Below are 18,357 nucleotides of genomic sequence, written 5' to 3' on the forward strand. Positions count from 1 at the left end.
CAAGTCTTATTACGTCATATAGTAGACTTGCCACAAGCTCATTACGCCATATAGTAAATTTGCCACAAGTCCTATTACGTCATATAATAGACTTGACACAAGTCTCGTTACGTCATATAGTAGACTTGCCACAAGTCTCATTACGCCATAGTAGAATTACCACAAGTCTCATTACGTCATATAGTAGATCAGACTTGGCACAAGTCTCATTACGTCATATAGTAGACTTGCCATAAGTCTCATTACGCCACAGCGGATACAAATTATCCTTCTATAAAAATGATTATTGCTCATGCGTGATTTCTTGATTCATGAATAATTCATGAGGCAATACAACCGTCAATGTGTAACCATTCACACACATCGCATGTATGTTGATTTGACAAAGAAAATTGTTCGCTGAATAATAATATATCGGACCACGGCAATAAATAACAGTTCATTTTTTGTTTCTAATGTAAGTATTTAGTAGAGTAACATATGTAATAAAAACTAGCTCCAGCTCGATATTTGTGCCAAAATAGATTTTATTGGCTAACTTTGTTATTCTTGAGTTGCTGAATTCAAAAAAAGTTAGGTGCCATTTTTTTCGACCACTCCTTCAGCCGCCATTTTGTATTTCAAAATGGCCGACATTCTACATTGAACTTTGTCATCCATGGTATCATCGGAAAGGGAATGTAATACTGATTATAGTTTGATTAATTATTCTATGTGACTTTTTATAATAACAACGTATAGTTAGGATTTATATTGCGATAATCACAAACTATTACGTCAAAATCAAAGGGATCTTTTAGACGTTTAAAACACCGTAATTCGTTTCTTTACAATATCGATTGGCAGTTTGTAAAGGTAGTAAAGGCAGTAGTAGGACACTGACTTTTCTTTATTTCGTGTAAACTTTATTTAAGGAAAACTAATTGATCTTTTTTTTTTCTTAATTCTTAAGATTTTTCACTGTATAATAATATCAAATGCAAACATTCTGTTTGCTGCACTTAATCTGACGTTCAAAGAGAAAGAGAAAGGCATGCCAATTAACGTTGGCATTGTGCACAGATGGCTTTAAATTGTTTGGTACCCGCTTTGACAAAAATACAGAATACAGAATACAGATACCATTCCCCGTAGCATTTTTTTTTCTTTTTACGAAAAACAGAAATGTAAACTACTAAATAAAAATAAAATAGATTCAGAAATTAAAAAGCTATCCAACGAAAAATAAATCAAAGATGTGATTTGACAACAGTTTATTTCACCTTTGTTCACGGACGGACTATAGTTATTTTGATTAAATTAAATAACTCGGAAAATTGACATTGAAGTTAAGTGTAATCCAGTACCGTAGCCTACGACAATGACAAAGTAAAAAAAAAATCAAACAAACATTTGAATGAATTGTAAAACCAATAAGAAAACCCGTATTTATCTTAATACGAAGGAGACTACTTTTTTCATTGTTAAAATGAGTATAGCAAAGCATTTAATGAATAGGCAAACTGCCTTAAAATGTGACATGTTTTGAGAAACTATTCTCGTCATCAGAAGAACAGAAAACAACGCCTATACTTATATACCAATAGGACAGGTTGTATGTAAATAAGAAAGTAATTAGCATGATAAAACAACAAGGAACATTACATTTCCTTTCCAATGATACCATGGATGACCAACTTGAGTGTGGAACGTCGGCCAGTTTGAAATACAAAATGGCGGCTGAAGGAGTGGTCGAAAAAAAATGGCACCTAACTTTTTTGGATTCAGCATCTCAAGAATAACAAAAAGTTAGCTAAAAAAATCTATTTTGGCACAAATATCGAGCTGGAAGACATAATAAGCCATACTAATTTGAAAATGTTACTAAAATAAATACATTTTAATTTTGACATAGGCCTAGCCTACCACTAACCATGGAGGTATAGAAATATTTTTATTTTTATACCTCCAAGCACTAACTATAGTAGAGCTGAAAATGAAATATTAGTAGGCCTACAGGTTTATCCTTGCCGTGTGCTGTAGCGGTGTGCATTGCTATAATTGTATTGTATTGCTTGTCATGAATCTCCTAAATCTATATAGATTTAAACAAAAGAAGTATTATAGGTAAAGTAAAGCGTGGCTAGTGGTTACGTCATTCATTACAGAAAATGACTGGGCCTAGCTAACCATTGGTTATTTTTGGAACATAATATAATAAAGGCAGTGTCCGACAGCACCTTATATCTTTGATGTAAGCCTGTTGCAAGTCCTGTTTCGTTTGTTTGACTTAAATATAATAGAAAAATAAAACAAACAAAGCTTGTATAATAGTATTCAAAACATATTTATTTTATATTCCAGTATGACGACAGTTTTACGTCTTTTTTCAATAACGCTTGGAACTTCGTTCATATTTTCAATATATTTATGGTAAGCAAAAACTGTTCTCTTTTCATTGTATCAGCGCTACAGTGTATTAAATGGACGCAACGCAATGACGTAATGAAATTTTATTTATTTTATTTATTTTTATTTTATTCAAACTCATTCAACAGCGGGAAACCCGCCCCTTACAGAATGGAATAAACTATACCATATAAAAATATATATAAATCTTAAAATCTAGCAATACAAATTTATACAATTTTACTAATTTTATTACAAAAACAATTATAACGGTAAAAAAAGAGATCAATAGAATTATCTTTAACAACACAATTATTGTGAGAAATTGTTCTCACTTAAGCTCTGTCTACACTATCAAACTAGATAAAAAAAAGTGCGACATGCCCAAATATGGTAGTCTTATGCTTAAATATGGAAATGATATGACAGCATCCTGCCATACATCACATTGTTTTTTTGTCACACAAAGTTTGATAGTGTAGACAGAGCTTTAGAGATGCAAGCGCAAGGCAAGTGACTTGACCAATGACAAGCGACAGTTCGGATGATCCACCGCGTATGATTGGTCAAATCATTTGCATTGCGCTTGCACGTCGTCCTCGCGTTGCGTCAAAAAAATTGAACTTTAACATAATTTGAATTTTTTTATATATCTAGTTGGACAGTTCACGCTTACATTGCTGCTGTGCAGCAGAACATTGGACTATGTTCCCTAAATGTCCTACGTCAAGAACCAAGCAACTTAGGCCTACAACTGGTGAACAATACCAAATTGGAAAGTGTAACTGTTCGAACGTACGGAAAACTAGAATATATTGGGTTGATGTCTACCACCAATGAAAGCAATCGAAATGTGTCATCTATATTCATGAAAGCGTGGAAACAAAATGTATCGAAATTAGAAGAGATGAGGTACGTGACGGAAAAAAGATTTATAAGCGTTTATAAGAATTGAAAATCATTCAAATTCATATCTTATAACATTATGAACAATCCCTGTATGTATAGCGCCACTTGTTAGAAATTGAGTTTATTTCACGATTCCATTGTCGAAAATTTAGTGGCGTTATTATCAATTTTTTGCAAGCGAAAAAACAGATTTGGGTACTGTTGTTGTTAAAAAAAAAACTCTATAAAAGAATTCCGTCAATACCATTACAGATATAGGGCCTAAATAGTAAAATAATTGTATCAAACTTTTTTTTTTTTTTTTAGATCTGATTTAAAAAAAGTTGTACATACAGAAATGATTCTGAACCAGAGAAATGTTAAGAAAACTCAAAAATTTAAGTACATGATAAATAAAGGAAGCATCTCTACAAATGTAAAGTTCTACAAATTAATGCGACAAGTATGTTTCTACTTTACTTTTCTTTCTACTTTTATTGTTGACTTTGAACAAGAGTCGTCTAGGGCAAAATTTTAAACTGATTCCATCCCCATAATTCCGCCACTATTTAGCTGGAATTATTCCATAGTACTTCATCATGATTTTAGAGAGTAGAACAATGTCTCCCGGCCCAACACATTTTCAAAAGTTCGACTCGGATGGTGATGTGCTATTATGTATTTCTATAGTTGGCCTATATTAGTTTTAAATTGAAGATCATTATGTGTGGTGCTATTATGGGTGATTCACCAAAGGCGTGTTCCCATTGAGCATCTGGTCCATTCCTCACGACTGGAATTTAGATAGATTGTATGATGGCATTGATGTGTATATAATATCAGCATATGCATATTTGATGTAGTATTCTCCCGAAAAAAGTGTATACAAAAGATGTTCCATTGTGGGTAATGGAGGAATATTGAACGGCAGTAAGTGTGGAAACGAGATCGATAAAGCTGACTTTGTTATAAGGTAAGGATGATTGCATTTAATTAAATGCATTTAATCTGTATTACCCTCAGACTACTAAATAGTTGAAATTATAATTAAGTCAGATTTTGAATGAAATAATGTAGCCTATACGTATAATTTTGTCTCGTTTTATGATGCATTAGGCCTATTCATGATTTATGTTACCGTTCACTGGTACCGTTTTTCAATTGAAAAACACTAGACAGGATCTCCCCCTACTCTCTTTGTCTTCAGATGCAATGCACCACCAATTGGTCGGTTTAAAGAAGACGCAGGCGTCAAAAGCAATATAACCACAATGAACCCTTCAATTGTTGTAAAAAGGTGGGTTAGTATTGTGTTTTTTACCTATATTGAAAACCTCATGGGAAACAGATATGTTCGTCCCTGTTTAGTCGTCGTACTTTTCTTTCGTTTTCGTTTATATACGACCAATTACAATACAATAACAATACCATATGGAAATGAACATGCTTGTGCTTTAGGATGAATAAATATATAAACAAAATTTAAACTTGGTTTTTAATATGCCATTTTAATGTCACATAATAGTTATGCCTTAGATTAAACATTGGATCAAAAAAAAAAATTACTTAACCATAAAAGTGAAATCATTATTTTTTTTTCTTATGGAGGTGACTAAATTAAAACTGAAAAATGTCTGAGTTTAACTATAATTGCTCGTTCAGTATGTTAGAACAGAAGGAGGAAAACGATCCTGGTATTCTCTTCCTCCTCTGATCGCACATACGTTTTGTTTGTAATTTTTCTAGGTTTGGTAGTGCACAAACTAAAAATCAGCAATCCAAGTTTATAAATAAAATGAAGGAATACAGAAATTACGTTTGGTTTCCAAGTTTTTCAAGTAGAGTGTCCTACATGTTGGCCGTTAAATTAAATAATTTACTAAACAGTAAATTGAAATCCATAAAATTTGTACACGGAAATCCAAGTCATTTCAAAGATATAAGAAAATATTGGACGGAAAAGGGCATGCGGAATGTGCCATCAACAGGTCAGTATAATCAAGGCAATCTAATAATAGAATGCTGAGCTCCGGAGATCAAAGGGTTTATCTGTGGCTGCGACAGGATCAGTTCCACGCCCCTGCTGGTATTTGTCGCAGCCAGACATAAGACAAAATGACTGTTATGAGTTCCTATCTTGACAACGCGAGCTCAGTGTCCTGTTGTTTGATTGCCTTAGTATAATTTATGCCTAATAGTCGGAAAAATAAAACTAAAAACAACCTATGCCGAAATTATAGTTTACGGTTGTTATGTTCACTTTATACATAGTCTTCTAACTGATTCTGATTCCATTTATTTGTTTTAAAATAATACATGTTTTCTTCACTGAATCTCTGTTGATGAAAATGAAAATACAATCACCATTTCGTTGAACATCGATTATCATAAATCGGTTGTTTAAAATTAATTTACAGTGAATACAAAAGCAAAATTAATCAATTGGAAAGCGAATGCATTAATATTGCAAATTAACATCAGTGAATACAAAGTGTCATCTCAGGCATGTTAAAGTCGTCGCTTTGTAATAATATTTCGTCGTCCTTTGTCTTTGCACCACCTGTCACAACGTTTGAATAATAGTATTATCAGTGTTTCAAAATGCGATAGGCAACATTAATACGTGCGATAGGCAGCGTTACAAAGTGCGTAGTCACCATTCAAAATGCGTTAGGCAGCCTTACAAAGTGCGATAGTTAGCGTTACAAGGTGCGATAAGCAGCGTTACAAAGTGCGATAGTCAGCGTTACAAAGTGCAATATTAATTAATAAATGCGTAGTCACCATTCAAAGTGCGATAGGCATCGTTACACGTGCGATAGGCAGCGTTACAAAGTGCGTAGTCACCATACATTCAAAGTGCGTTAGGCATCGTTACAAAGTGCGATAGTTAGCGTTACAAAGTGCGATAGTCAGCGTTACAAGGTGCGATAGGCAGCGTTACAAAGTGTGATAGGCAGCGTTACAAAGTGTGATAGGCAGCGTTACAAAGTGCGCGATAGGCCGATAGGCAGCATTAAAGTGCGATAGTCAGCATTAAGTTAAATTAATAGTTGCCTAACTGGAACCGTGCCGGAGCAAGGTTTGAAAGACGATTAACTGTTATTTCAGTCACACCTGTCTTAAATCAGTAGGCTTTATTTGTAATTAGAAATAATTACGTTGAATTGTTTCATTTTTGTTGTAGGTTTTTACATAACAACGGCTTCCCTTTTATTTTGTGACGAGGTTCACCTGTATGGATTTTGGCCGTTCTCAACTGACATACACAATCGTCCGGCAGCCTATCATTACTTTGAAGATGTAAATTTAACTAGAGTATATCATGCGTTTAACCAGGAGTTTGATGAATTGCTCAATTTGCACATGGACGGTGTTCTGCAACTTCACGTCGATGATTGCTAAGCTCTGTCTACACTATCAAACTAGTTTGACAAGTTTACTAAATATGGTAGCGATATGACGTCATCCTGTCCATATATGGGCACGTCACATTTTGTTTTCACATAAAGTTTGATAGTGTAGACAGAGCTTTAGGCTTGGTTCTCACTCTATTGAGTACCAAACGCAAGTAGTTTGAGCAATCACGACGCGATGGTCAATTTTTCTCTTGCGTTGTGCGTAAGCCATTTTGATGCGTCTCGTCTAATTGAATCTATTTAGGAAAATGTGGAGCCAATTATCATGGATTAGACTACATAATAAATTGGCAGGTGTTATACGTTTTGTAGACTACAGTACGTACACAGCCAGCCGCAGCCGCTTCCTAATTCTGACGTACCGTACATTTTTGACCAGTCGATACGTCCATAGACTTGTTAGAAAGAAGGTTGATTTCAATTCCCTAAAGCTTGGTTCCCACTAGAACGTAACGCGAGGACGTAAACGCAACTCAAGCGTTTTAACCAATGACAAGCGAAGTTATAGACAGTTAGCAATCACAAGCGAATAAGCCATCGCTTGTGATTGGTCAATTCACTTGCGTTGTATTACGTCCTTGCGTTGCGTCGCTAGTGGGAACCACGCTTTAGCGTCAAGGGAGTGGGTTGTGGGATTGTGATGCTTATAGTGTCTTCCGTTGTTGGAAGTAGAGGCTATAATCTTTCTCTCTGCATTTTGAATAAGTAAGGTAGGCCTATAGTTAGGATATCAAATGTTGTAACTTCTCCTAATTTGTTGAGGAAATGGACTATGGCACTATGGCGATAATAAAAACAAGTACTGTATTACATAATGATTCTGTATTTTTTTATTTAAATAAATGAGTAAAATGATTAATTGGAACGAAAAAAAACAAACAATAAAGCAAAGATCTCGTGCTAAGTGGATAGAAGAGGCTGAAAAGCCAACCAAATTTTTCTTAGGTCTCGAGAAAACTAACTTTACGAACAAATTAATAGACGAATTAATAGATGAAGAAAAAAAAAACTATATTGGACAATAAACTTATAATAAAGGAAGTTGAGCATTTTTACAGTTCTTTATATAAAAAAAAAGATATAGAGCAAATAGATTTAAACGTATTAATAACAAACCAGAACTTCGAAAAAGTTTCAGAAGAAGAATCTCAAAAGCTTGAGAGTGAATTGACCTTAGCTGAGCTTACAAATGCACTCAATAAAATGAAAAACAACAAATCACCTGGAACAGACGGCTTTACGTCTGAATTTTTCAAGATTTTTTGGGGGAAACTGGGTGCTCTACTTCTTCGTTCTATGAAATATGGCTTTAAAACTTGTAATCTTTCAGTCACTCAAAAACAGGGAGCAATCACTCTAATCCCAAAGGCGAATAAATCAAGAAAAGAATTAAAAAATTGGCGTCCTATATCTTTATTAAATGTTGCTTACAAAATTGCTTCATCGGCCATAGCAGAGAGGCTAAAATCTGTCTTTCCAAATATCAATTAATGAAAACCAAGCGGGATTTATAAAAGGAGAAAATGTTCGTATTTTATATGATATCCTCTCACTCTATGACGAAAAAAACCTACCTGGTCTCGTATTACTGGTAGATTTCGAGAAAGCTTTTGATTCCCTGGCGTTCAAATTTATTGATAAGTGTTTGACCTTCTTTAATTTTGGACCAACTCTTAAGAAATGGTGTGGACTTTTTTACACGAATATCTCTTCATGCGTTCTAGTTAATGGACACCCCAGCAATTTTTTCAATATTGAAAGAGGTTGCAGACAGGGCGATCCGCTATCTCCATACCTTTTTATTCTGGGAGTGGAAATTCTAAACATGATGGTACGCCAAAATATTAATATTAAAGGAGTAACAATTGATACCTCTGAGATTAAAATGTTACAATACGCAGATGACACTGCATTTATTCTGAACGGCTCACACAAATCACTTACTGAATGCATGAGTACACTTTCAACATTTGAAAAGATGTCTGGTTTAAAAATTAACATTTCTAAATCCAAAGCAATATGGTTTGGATTAAAAAAGTTCTCGAGTGAACAAATTAATACTAATTCAAATCTTGACTGGTGTGATAAAGGCCGTTTTGATTTTTTTGGTGTTACATTTGACTTAGAAATAAGCAAAATGACTAAAATAAATGTTGAAGAGATAACTGGTAAAATTAGGTCTACTATCAATGTGTGGCGTAAGAGAAATCTTACTGTGTTGGGAAGATTAACTGTGTTAAAATCTCTAATATTATCAAAACTTAATTATATTTTCACAATGTTGCCAAACCCTACTACAGCTTATCTAAATGAACTTAATAGGATGTTTTTTTAATTTTGTCTGGAAGGGAAAGGATAAAATCAAAAGAAATAAGCTAATTAGAGAGTATAAGGATGGCGGAATTAACATGATTGATATCTTCAGTTACATAAAGGCATTTAAGATTAGTTGGATGCGAAGAATTTGTAACAACACTGGAATTCTCAATGTAGTTTTCAACAAAATATGCCATGGTAAAAAAACTGAATCAATCTTTGAATACGGCTCATGCATGATTCAGAGGCTGTCGAAAAATATGAACAATTTGTTCTGGAGAGATGTTCTCCATTCATGGTCCGAGTTTATTGCTATTCATAATCCAACAGCATCTGCAAACTATAACGTACTAAAAGAACCAATATGGTTGAATGATTCGATTCTAATCAATAACTTTCCAATTTTTTACACCAATTATTATGAGTGTGGCGTAAGGTTCATAAATGATTTAATCTCGGATAGAGGAACCTTGCTTAGTTATGAAAACTTCAAAACACACTATAAGGTGAAAAAAATAATTTCCTTAAATACTATGGATTAATTGATGCAATTATAACCAAATACCCTTCTTTGGGTACAGAAATAAATACTAAATTACAAAACCCAATAAATTTACCCATACTTGAAACCATAACCAAACCCCAAACAGGACGTAAAGCTTTTTATCGTTAGTTTATTCAAAACAAAGACTTTAACTGTAAAGCTAAACAAAAGTGGGGTAAAATCTTAAATGTTGAATTCTCGGAACATGAATGGGAAGAAATTAATGTTGCAACTTTTAATGTGACCGACAACGTAAACTTACGATGGTTCCAATACAGACTTAACAACAGTATCCTCACAACTAAAGTTTACCTTAAAATGGATATGAAAGGATTTTAAAATTTCACAAAAAGGACTTTGTATGAATCCTTTTAATGTTAATAAACAGCACACAAAAAATTAGATTCAAATACCTAGTAGAAATTGAGAAATAAACAAATTAAATTTTGGTATAAAACGTCCGCAAAATGGCCGACCAACTGGCACGCCATCTTAATTTTTATGAACGTTCTATACGCACGTACGAGATCGTCAAATTTAGAGTTTGAAACACCCGGGGTTGTAGCCACGGCAGCAGTCGTTTTGTGATTGGTTAATGAATTTTAATACAGTCCAATCACCGCCTTGTCTCGTTCGCGGACTGTGTGGTGTAAACAAAATAAACAAACCCATGCTACACGAGACTCGCGTGTTGCAAGCTCCCTGTTGCTGCAGTCGTAGAAAATATCGATATTTCACAAATCAATAAAAAGTTATGTCTGCAAAGATTGTACGTGAAAAGAAGAAAGTGTGTATTTGTACTTCTCACACTAAACCACTCACGCAGACTACAAATTAGGCTAGGTCTAGTAGACTATAGTTTCTTCTAAATTCGCTAGTAGTAGGCTAGGCCTACACATGGAGTTACTCCATGGCCTACAGTACAAGAGAGTAGCAGTCGCCGGTCCACCGACGAACCTCCAGGAAGTGGACAAGGCGCGGGCGTAGACGTATGTAAAAGGCGACGTAAATAAAAAAGGTAAGCTTGTGTTGAACTTGTTTTTGGCTCTGACTTTTGTTATTGACTAATATAGTAATATAATAATACTAATAATTAAAGTAGAGCAGAGGAGGTGAGGCCGAGAGGATTATTATAGTTTAGTTAGTAACTGTAGTGTAATTAAATAATAACCTCTTTCTGTTTGTTACCAAGTCATAAAATATAATACTATAGGGCCTAGAGGTAGGATTGAATAAAAATAATAGTACATTTCCATCCATTTATTGGTCTTATCTTTGCAGATTTATGGAATCAACAGTACATGAGATGGCTTTGAAGAACTGTAAAATAGTACTAGTAATAAAATTGTAAACATCAAATTATATGGCAGAAATAGTGTGTGGAATGAATTTTATTGAACAAATGTATCATAATGAGTTTGGAACAAGCAGGATTTTTCAAACAGGACATAAATTACTTTTGAGACCTGAGTGATACATTTTAATTCTATCAACACCAGCCAGCTCCATCATATTCAAGAGATGGATTCTTTCATAAATGTCCATTGTACATAGTATTTGGCTAAATAAATAAAAAAAGAAGTACAGTAGTGGTTTATTTGTTAATATACCCAGACCCATTTAGATGGTTAAAAACAAACACTATATGATGCACTGCTACTAGTGTACTGTCTGGTAGTACATTACCATAGTTACAGTATGACTGTAACCCTAGCACTCGCGTCTAAAGAATTCTATTATGCATATTTTACTATTCTTCATAAATATTTAGTTCTGTAATTTTAATTGTCTGCGCTCATTCTATACTTGGTGTCTTAGTATACTGCATAAATGTATCGTGCAAGCATGATCCAAGTAGCATCTATTATAAAGTACTCTGGGTATCTTTTTATTCACCTGAAAAAAGGAAAATGAATAAGCACATGTTTATCTGCCCTCAAAACAAAATAATAATTTAGTATTATGTAGGTTTGATCAACAGTTTAAAATAGCAATGCTCAGTATCTGTTACCTTAATATTATAATTTGACTCTAACATTTGCGCTTCCATTCCAATCAATAAATACATTTGCTTATCCCGTCCATCAATTATCATAATTGCACTCCAATTATAGACCTGTAGGTAGGTAAAAATACAAATGAATTGTTTATTTACTGTATACTGTACTGTATATTGTACTGTATATGATACAAGCTGAAATACCCCTAACTAGGCCTGGCCTGTTATAACCTTTATTACTACATTAGAGAAAATCCAACTCTATTCATTTTATTGGGAATCATAATATTTAGTATTCAGTGTTGCCTAGCCTACTAGCTAGTAGGGCGGCATGTAATAACAAAAAAATATTTTAATAATACGTTAGTCAGGACACTACAGCACACAACAATATTAATAAACGTACTTATAAATAATGTGTATATACATAATACAGTAACACAATTGTGCTTACCATTAACACCCTCAACGATACATCAAGGAGCATACGCTCTCAGCTCACCTCTGGCCGGGCGACTAAACACCGTATCCAGCAGTCATCACTACTAAAAAGGCCTAGGGCCTAGGCCTAGCTAGCCTAGCTCCAGGCCATGGCATTGTCAAACACCATTTACTCGTCCAACCGTTTCTTCAAAACGATGTTAACACCCGTGTTAACAAGACGATGTGGACGAATTTCCATCAATTTCAGTTAATTACAACGAAATAATAATAAAATGAATGTTTCAATAATACGTGTATAATAAATAGCGAAATAAACATCGCTCGCGAGGAGGGTCGAGAGAGAGGCCAAGGTGGTCGACTCTGTGATTCTCACGCATGCGCAAAATAACTCCGTGTACCCAGCAAGATAGGCATTTGGCTATGAATTTCGTAAAAGATGGCCTTGAAAAACGAAATTAAAATCCGTTTTAAAAAAAACTTGGTTGATAATATGAATTAATTTTATTCGATTAGGCTAACATACTTATCCAAGAATAAAAACATCAAAGCAATAAGTAATTACTACCATGCTTTTGCATCAATCAATGATTTCCTGCTAAATTCCTATCTCTGTAATACAAAAATAACTTTTAGTGACGTCACAAAAAGTTTTTCACAGGTTTCTCAGGGGCGTTTTGAGGGCGTTGTCGTCCTCCAAAACATTAAGTATGACTATGGCAAGCTTAAACCTGATTGATCTACACGTTGAGCCAATAAAATGATATTGTTAGGAACCCTTTCATATCCATTTTAAGATTATTAAGTACATCGACGAAGATAACAGCTCCTTTTGTAACATTAGAAGAGAAACAGTTTATCATTTATTCTGTAAATGTAATATCAGTAGATGGATAAGCAATTTTTTTTTTCAATGGTGTTCTCGAAATCTTGATATTCGTATATGTGTATCGGAAAGTGAACTGCTTTTTAGTAATACACCATCCAATAGGATTAATTTACTTTTGTCAATACTAAAGTTGTATATATATAAGAGTAAGTTTTCGGGCCTCCTCTCACCCACCGGCCTCATAAGCTTTGTAAAATATTACTTTACAATTAAAAAATTTAGATGTTTGATTAATAATAGAGCCGAAGAATGGGAAGAGTGGAGTGCCTGGGATAATCTTCTGTAACATAGATTTGTATCACTCTATATCCTGACTTGATGTGCACAACTATATTTATTTTATAAGAAGGTGTTTATATAGGAGAATTGATTATGTATAATTTTTATATTTTTTCTCTGTCTGCTTTTTTTTTTTTGTATTTCAATGTATTAAAGAAAGATTGAAAATAAAAAATAAAAAAAATAAATAAAGCAAAGAAAGAAGAGCAGGCCGTTTGACCAGAACAGCCAAGTCAGTTTCCGTATACGTACCTGACAGTATAGTGTCACGTATTTTCGTGTTCGTATTACGAATGCAGATAGTAATCAACGCAAAGTGTCTCGACCTTACCAGGTAGGCCTATCCATTTGTACACCTGGACGAGAGAGGCAAACGCATTACGTGTATAGTCTGCGGGCATGTGTGTAAGGCTACGTTCACACCACACCGGCGTCCCGTGTGAATGCAGATCTAGATTAAGCTTGCTTCCCACTTGGACGCGACGCGTGTAATTTGACCAATCATGATTGGTCAACTTACCTGCGTTGCGCTAGAATTTCCCAAAGTTTACCTAAAAAAATGTAATTTAAAGCAAATGGTCAGCCAATGGATTTTTGGTTGAATTTAACCATTTATTTTGTGATTTTATAAGTGAAAACATTAATTTTTTTCGTTTTTTTTTCTATGGAACTGATTAACTTTATTAAAACTACAAATAACATATTCAAAGTCTGATTTAGTTTTTGGGGGACAATACATCTTTAATGTATTATTTTTATGTTAGTCCACCGCCGTCGGCGTTTCGATTTTTTATATTTTGTGAGCCCGCGTATTATACGTATGTGCCAAAATATTTATATTTTCGAAATTCGGTCTAGAACTTGCTTTAGATTAGAATGGAAATGTATTTTAAAATCAACACATGACATTAATGTAAATGATATACCTATTACAAACAATAAGGTCTTAAATATGACGTCTAGACAATTATATAGATTCATAATAGATGCTCAATATATTACACCTACGGCACAGGTTAAGTGGGAATCCATATTTGGTAATATGCCATGGACAAAAATATGGGTTAAGAAAGTTTCTGGTCTTAAAGAAAAAAAACTGGCACATTTTAATTTTAAATTGTTGCACAGAATATTGCCAACAAATGAAAGATTACATAGGTGGAGACTTGTAAATTCCCCATGTTGTGACACATGCAATGTTATTGAGAAGGATAAACATATGTTAGTAGAGTGCATAACAGTAAAATGTTTATGGAGAGAGATAAACGAAATAATTAGAGCAGTAAGTATGGCAAGCCTCAGCTGTCTGAAGTATTCAAAATATTATATTATTATATCATTTTTTTATTATATTATATATTGTATTGTAATGAATTATACGTTTTGCATTATATTACTTGATTTTAGCATTATATTATATCTATTTCTAATATATTATGTGAAAAATGTAACAAATTATTGACTTTTTGTATTATATTATTTGGTTTTAGCATTATATTATGAACATTTAATATTATATTATATATAAAATACATTATATTATAATATAATTGTATTATATTAAACGCATTTACTTTACTTTATAACATACAACATTATTATATTATACGGATTCGTTAGTTATATTATTATTTTGTATGATGTTTATTATACGTCACGGCTTATTTCAGTTCTTCTAACTCTTTCTCTCCCTCCCCCTGTTCACTAGCAATCAGCGGCCGGCAGAATCTGAATTGTGTGACTGTTGAAGAATAACTACGTACTAGGTCTAGGATGCTAGTCAAGTCGCCCCATCGCAAAGTCGCCCCATACAAAGTCGCCCCTTACACAGTCGCCCCATCGCAAAGTCGCCCCAAAACAAAGTCGCCCCGACACAGTCGCCCTATCGCAAAGTCGCCCCATCGCAAAGTCGCCCCAACGCAAAGTCGCTCCATCGCAAAGTCGCCCCATCACAAAGTCGCCCTATCGCAAAGTCGCCCCAAAACGTTAAAAAATAGTTTACAAGTGCGTAAAATGTTGCAATGATACACAAAATAACACGGAACGTGTAGGCATAAAAGGGGAAGCCCCGCCATGTAGTCTCGGGTCACACGATCGGCACGCACCCCAATCATCAGAGAGGAAGCCCCCGACTAATCACTCGGTCGCACTCCGCGGTCGCACGAACGTGCTAGCTTACCAGAGGGAAACCCCCGTAATTACTCCGCCGTTGCCGTTGTCGCACTCTACAACGCACCATCTGAAGATGGGGAAACCCCGCCGGAGTTTTACGATGATATCAGTCGCGTTCGAAATCGGTCGCGATAAAATGATGTTATACGATCTAGATTATTTTTACTTTGGTCGATGAATATTTATTATTATTATATAATTGATTTTTGTTTTTATTCTACACATTTATACATTTATTATATTATCCTAAAAAATGAGCTGGTATCGCGTAGGTTGAAGAAATTGTAATTGTGGCTCTGGTAACTAATTTTAAAATCATATTAAATTAACATTTTCGAAACTATAAATCAGGGATAATCTTTTTAAAACTTTCAAACAAGGGACTATTTTTTTAATGATTTTTAAAAAGCACATCACTCCATTAAAACCTGTAAAATACAAATTAAAACACATATTATGTATATGTTATGCGCGATTTGAACGATTTGCGCAATTTGAAATTGCGCAAAAAAATCCTTGCGCAATTTGAAATTGCGCAAAGAATTCTTGCGCAATTTAAAATTGCGCAAAGATTTTTTTGCGCAATTTCAAATTGCGCAATCAACTTGCGCAATTTCAAATTGCGCAAGAAAATCTTTGCGCAATTTTAAATTGCGCTGCACAATTTGTAAATTGCGCAAGATAGTTCTTGCGCAATATGACACCTTTGCGCAATTTGAAAACGAACTGTAAATTTTCAAATTGCGCAACAAAATTCTACCAGACAATCGGTATTATAATAATTTATTGGAAACTAAATAACTCAAAATAAAACATAATAAATGCGAAGATAACATGTGTATAATAAATACATAACATTTATTATTACAATTAAATAATATTATCACTGTAACTTGAAATAAATCAAAATAAATGTAAAAATTAAGTTTTTAATATTAGTTTAAGCTAGGCCATGTAACCTAGTCAGTATCAGTAGTCCAGACCCTAGCTAGGCTAGAGTAGTATAGCCGGCCGCCCGCGCCGCGCCCGCCTGGTGGAACACCACCGCTTCGTTTTCCTTCGTCGGTATGCTAACTTATAACAATATTTGCACTACTAAAATAAGGAAATGCGATATTTATCTTTAATTTTGAATCATTCTTAGAAATTACTATAAAAATATGGGTGTGCATGATTTCACAATCTGTCGAAAAACCTTGCGCAATTTGCAGATTACTTGCGCAATTTAATACGTTGCTTGCGCAATTTGAAACACATGTTTCAATTCAAATTGCGCAAGGATTTTTTTTGCGCAATTTCAAATTGCGCAAATCGTTCAAATCGCGCATAACACCTATAATAGGAATAGGATAAACATTAATGTATACGACATTTAGCGCGACCAAAGTAACAACGCAATCGATATCAAACGCAACCGATATGATTAAAACCGTGGGCGACTTTGCGATGGGGCGACTTTGCGTTGGGGCGACTTTGCGATGGGGCGAATTTGCGATGGGGCGACTTTGTAATGGGGCGACTTTGAGATGGGGCGACTGTGCCGGGGCGACTTTGTTTTGGGGCGACTTTGCGATGGGGCGACTTTGTATTGGGCGACTTTGTATGGGGCGACTTTGCGATGGGGCGACTTGACTGGATCCCGCCTAGCCTAGGCCTACTAGGGGATCTAGACAAGTGACCAAGGATCACCGGACAGCTACAACTAATACTACAATACAATAATACTACTACAATAACTACTACTGCTACTACCTAGGCCTAGCTAGTGAGTAGTAGTAGGTAGCTACTACTAGGCTCTAGGGGGGTGTGTCGAAAGCGAAGACCTCGAAAGCGAAGATCGAAGACCGAAGACCTCGAAAGCGAAGACCCTACGAAATGGTAGTGTGCACAAAATCCGACCAAAATCGATGATAACACCTTGAATTTACAGATTCTAAAAAAATATTTCGATTTTAATCGTTATGTTATCAAAAAACATGACTTTATCTAGCTATGAACAAGCTCACGTGTTTTCGCTAATGGAGTTAATATGTGATATAGTTTTACGAACAAACACATCGCGCTATTTGCAAGGCGACGGACACACAAGAAGGACCTCGAATTGAATGCAATATTAAATGTCACTTTTTCCGATAACTTAGCATTGTAGCACACGTCCCCTACAATTTAAAGCCATAGCCAACTGTATAGAAAAGTATAGAAATAAACTACAGTAAAGTAAATAAATTAAAGTAAGTAAATTGTAAGAAGTAAAGGATGGCCATATGCTTATTTAGCCTAATTTTAGAGCCTATAGGCCTAGGCCTATAAAAAGTGTCCGTATCATAGATTTTACACTTGTTTTTAAAAATGTTATACGTACGCGTGAATACAACTTAGAGATCTTTTTTTTTTTTGCATTTAAATATTATTATGTTGATGTATGTTTATTATCTATAATATTTGCCTATTGTCTAAATGTATGAATAAATACAATAAGATATTTATTTTCCTTTAGTTATTCTATATAGGCCTATAGTATTTTAAACTTGTACATTTTCCCCATTGTAGCCAATACTACAGTATTACTGATTTAATTATTCGCCAGTTTAAAAATGTTTTTCTAATGTATTCATAATGGACAAATAATATTATCAGTATCGGTTAGTGTGGTTGGCGAAGCGACAGTACTATGTAAAGAAGAAAAATGTAAAATAAATATTTCATTAACCAACGTGAACTACTAAACGAAAACATCCTACCGCAACGTATTGTATTGGCGCGCGCGCAACATTAGAAAATACTCTTCTATCTATTTTTGCATCCCCTCTTACAATCGAGAATCATGATGAACGTAAAGCAGTCGGTGTTGAACACGTCGGTTCCCACTTATGTTGACACGCAAGTTTGTTCTTAAGGCGCACTTTGAGTCGATCTGGAAACTAATTCCAGCTCTTAAAATATTTCCCGGGCCAAATTTGTCAGAATATATTCAAATTATGATTTGACAAGAAGTAAAAAGAACGAACGATATAGGCATCAG

At 34.4% G+C, this 18,357-nt stretch overlaps 1 protein-coding gene and 2 long non-coding RNA genes across 3 annotated transcripts; 2 read left to right on the forward strand and 1 right to left on the reverse strand.

Annotated features, from left to right (window-relative positions):
• The first annotated feature begins 343 nt into the window (after nucleotides 1-343).
• Nucleotides 344-7,490, forward strand: LOC140046505 (alpha-N-acetylneuraminide alpha-2,8-sialyltransferase-like). Its single transcript, XM_072091169.1, has 8 exons — nucleotides 344-457; nucleotides 2,344-2,412; nucleotides 3,046-3,300; nucleotides 3,604-3,739; nucleotides 4,140-4,249; nucleotides 4,484-4,573; nucleotides 5,023-5,264; nucleotides 6,464-7,490. The coding sequence occupies exons 2-8, from the start codon at nucleotides 2,345-2,347 to the stop codon at nucleotides 6,679-6,681; spliced, it is 1,119 nt and encodes a 372-aa protein (XP_071947270.1). The 5' UTR covers nucleotides 344-457; nucleotide 2,344; the 3' UTR covers nucleotides 6,682-7,490.
• A 2,380-nt stretch (nucleotides 7,491-9,870) lies between these two features.
• Nucleotides 9,871-11,141, forward strand: LOC140046517 (uncharacterized). The gene is made up of 2 exons (XR_011844804.1): nucleotides 9,871-10,573; nucleotides 10,837-11,141. It is a non-coding gene; the product is annotated as an uncharacterized lncRNA (long non-coding RNA).
• LOC140046513 (uncharacterized) lies at nucleotides 10,929-12,536 on the reverse strand. Its single transcript, XR_011844803.1, has 3 exons — nucleotides 12,009-12,536; nucleotides 11,567-11,671; nucleotides 10,929-11,451 (listed from the first exon to the last, which is right to left on the reverse strand). It is a non-coding gene; the product is annotated as an uncharacterized lncRNA (long non-coding RNA).
• Nucleotides 12,537-18,357: the final 5,821 nt, after the last annotated feature.

This window comes from Antedon mediterranea, chromosome 1 (genome assembly GCF_964355755.1).
Source record: "Antedon mediterranea chromosome 1, ecAntMedi1.1, whole genome shotgun sequence".
NCBI classification, from domain to species: domain Eukaryota; kingdom Metazoa; phylum Echinodermata; class Crinoidea; order Comatulida; family Antedonidae; genus Antedon; species Antedon mediterranea.

Bases quoted from the DNA above. Each gene is read 5' to 3' on its own strand.
- LOC140046505 (XM_072091169.1), top strand. From the start codon at position 2,345: ATGACGACAGTTTTACGTCTTTTTTCAATAACGCTTGGAACTTCGTTC. The intron at 2,413-3,045 runs GTAAGCAAAAAC...TTATATATCTAG, and splicing joins ATATTTTCAATATATTTATG to TTGGACAGTTCACGCTTACA. The intron at 5,265-6,463 runs GTCAGTATAATC...TTTTTGTTGTAG, and splicing joins GCGGAATGTGCCATCAACAG to GTTTTTACATAACAACGGCT.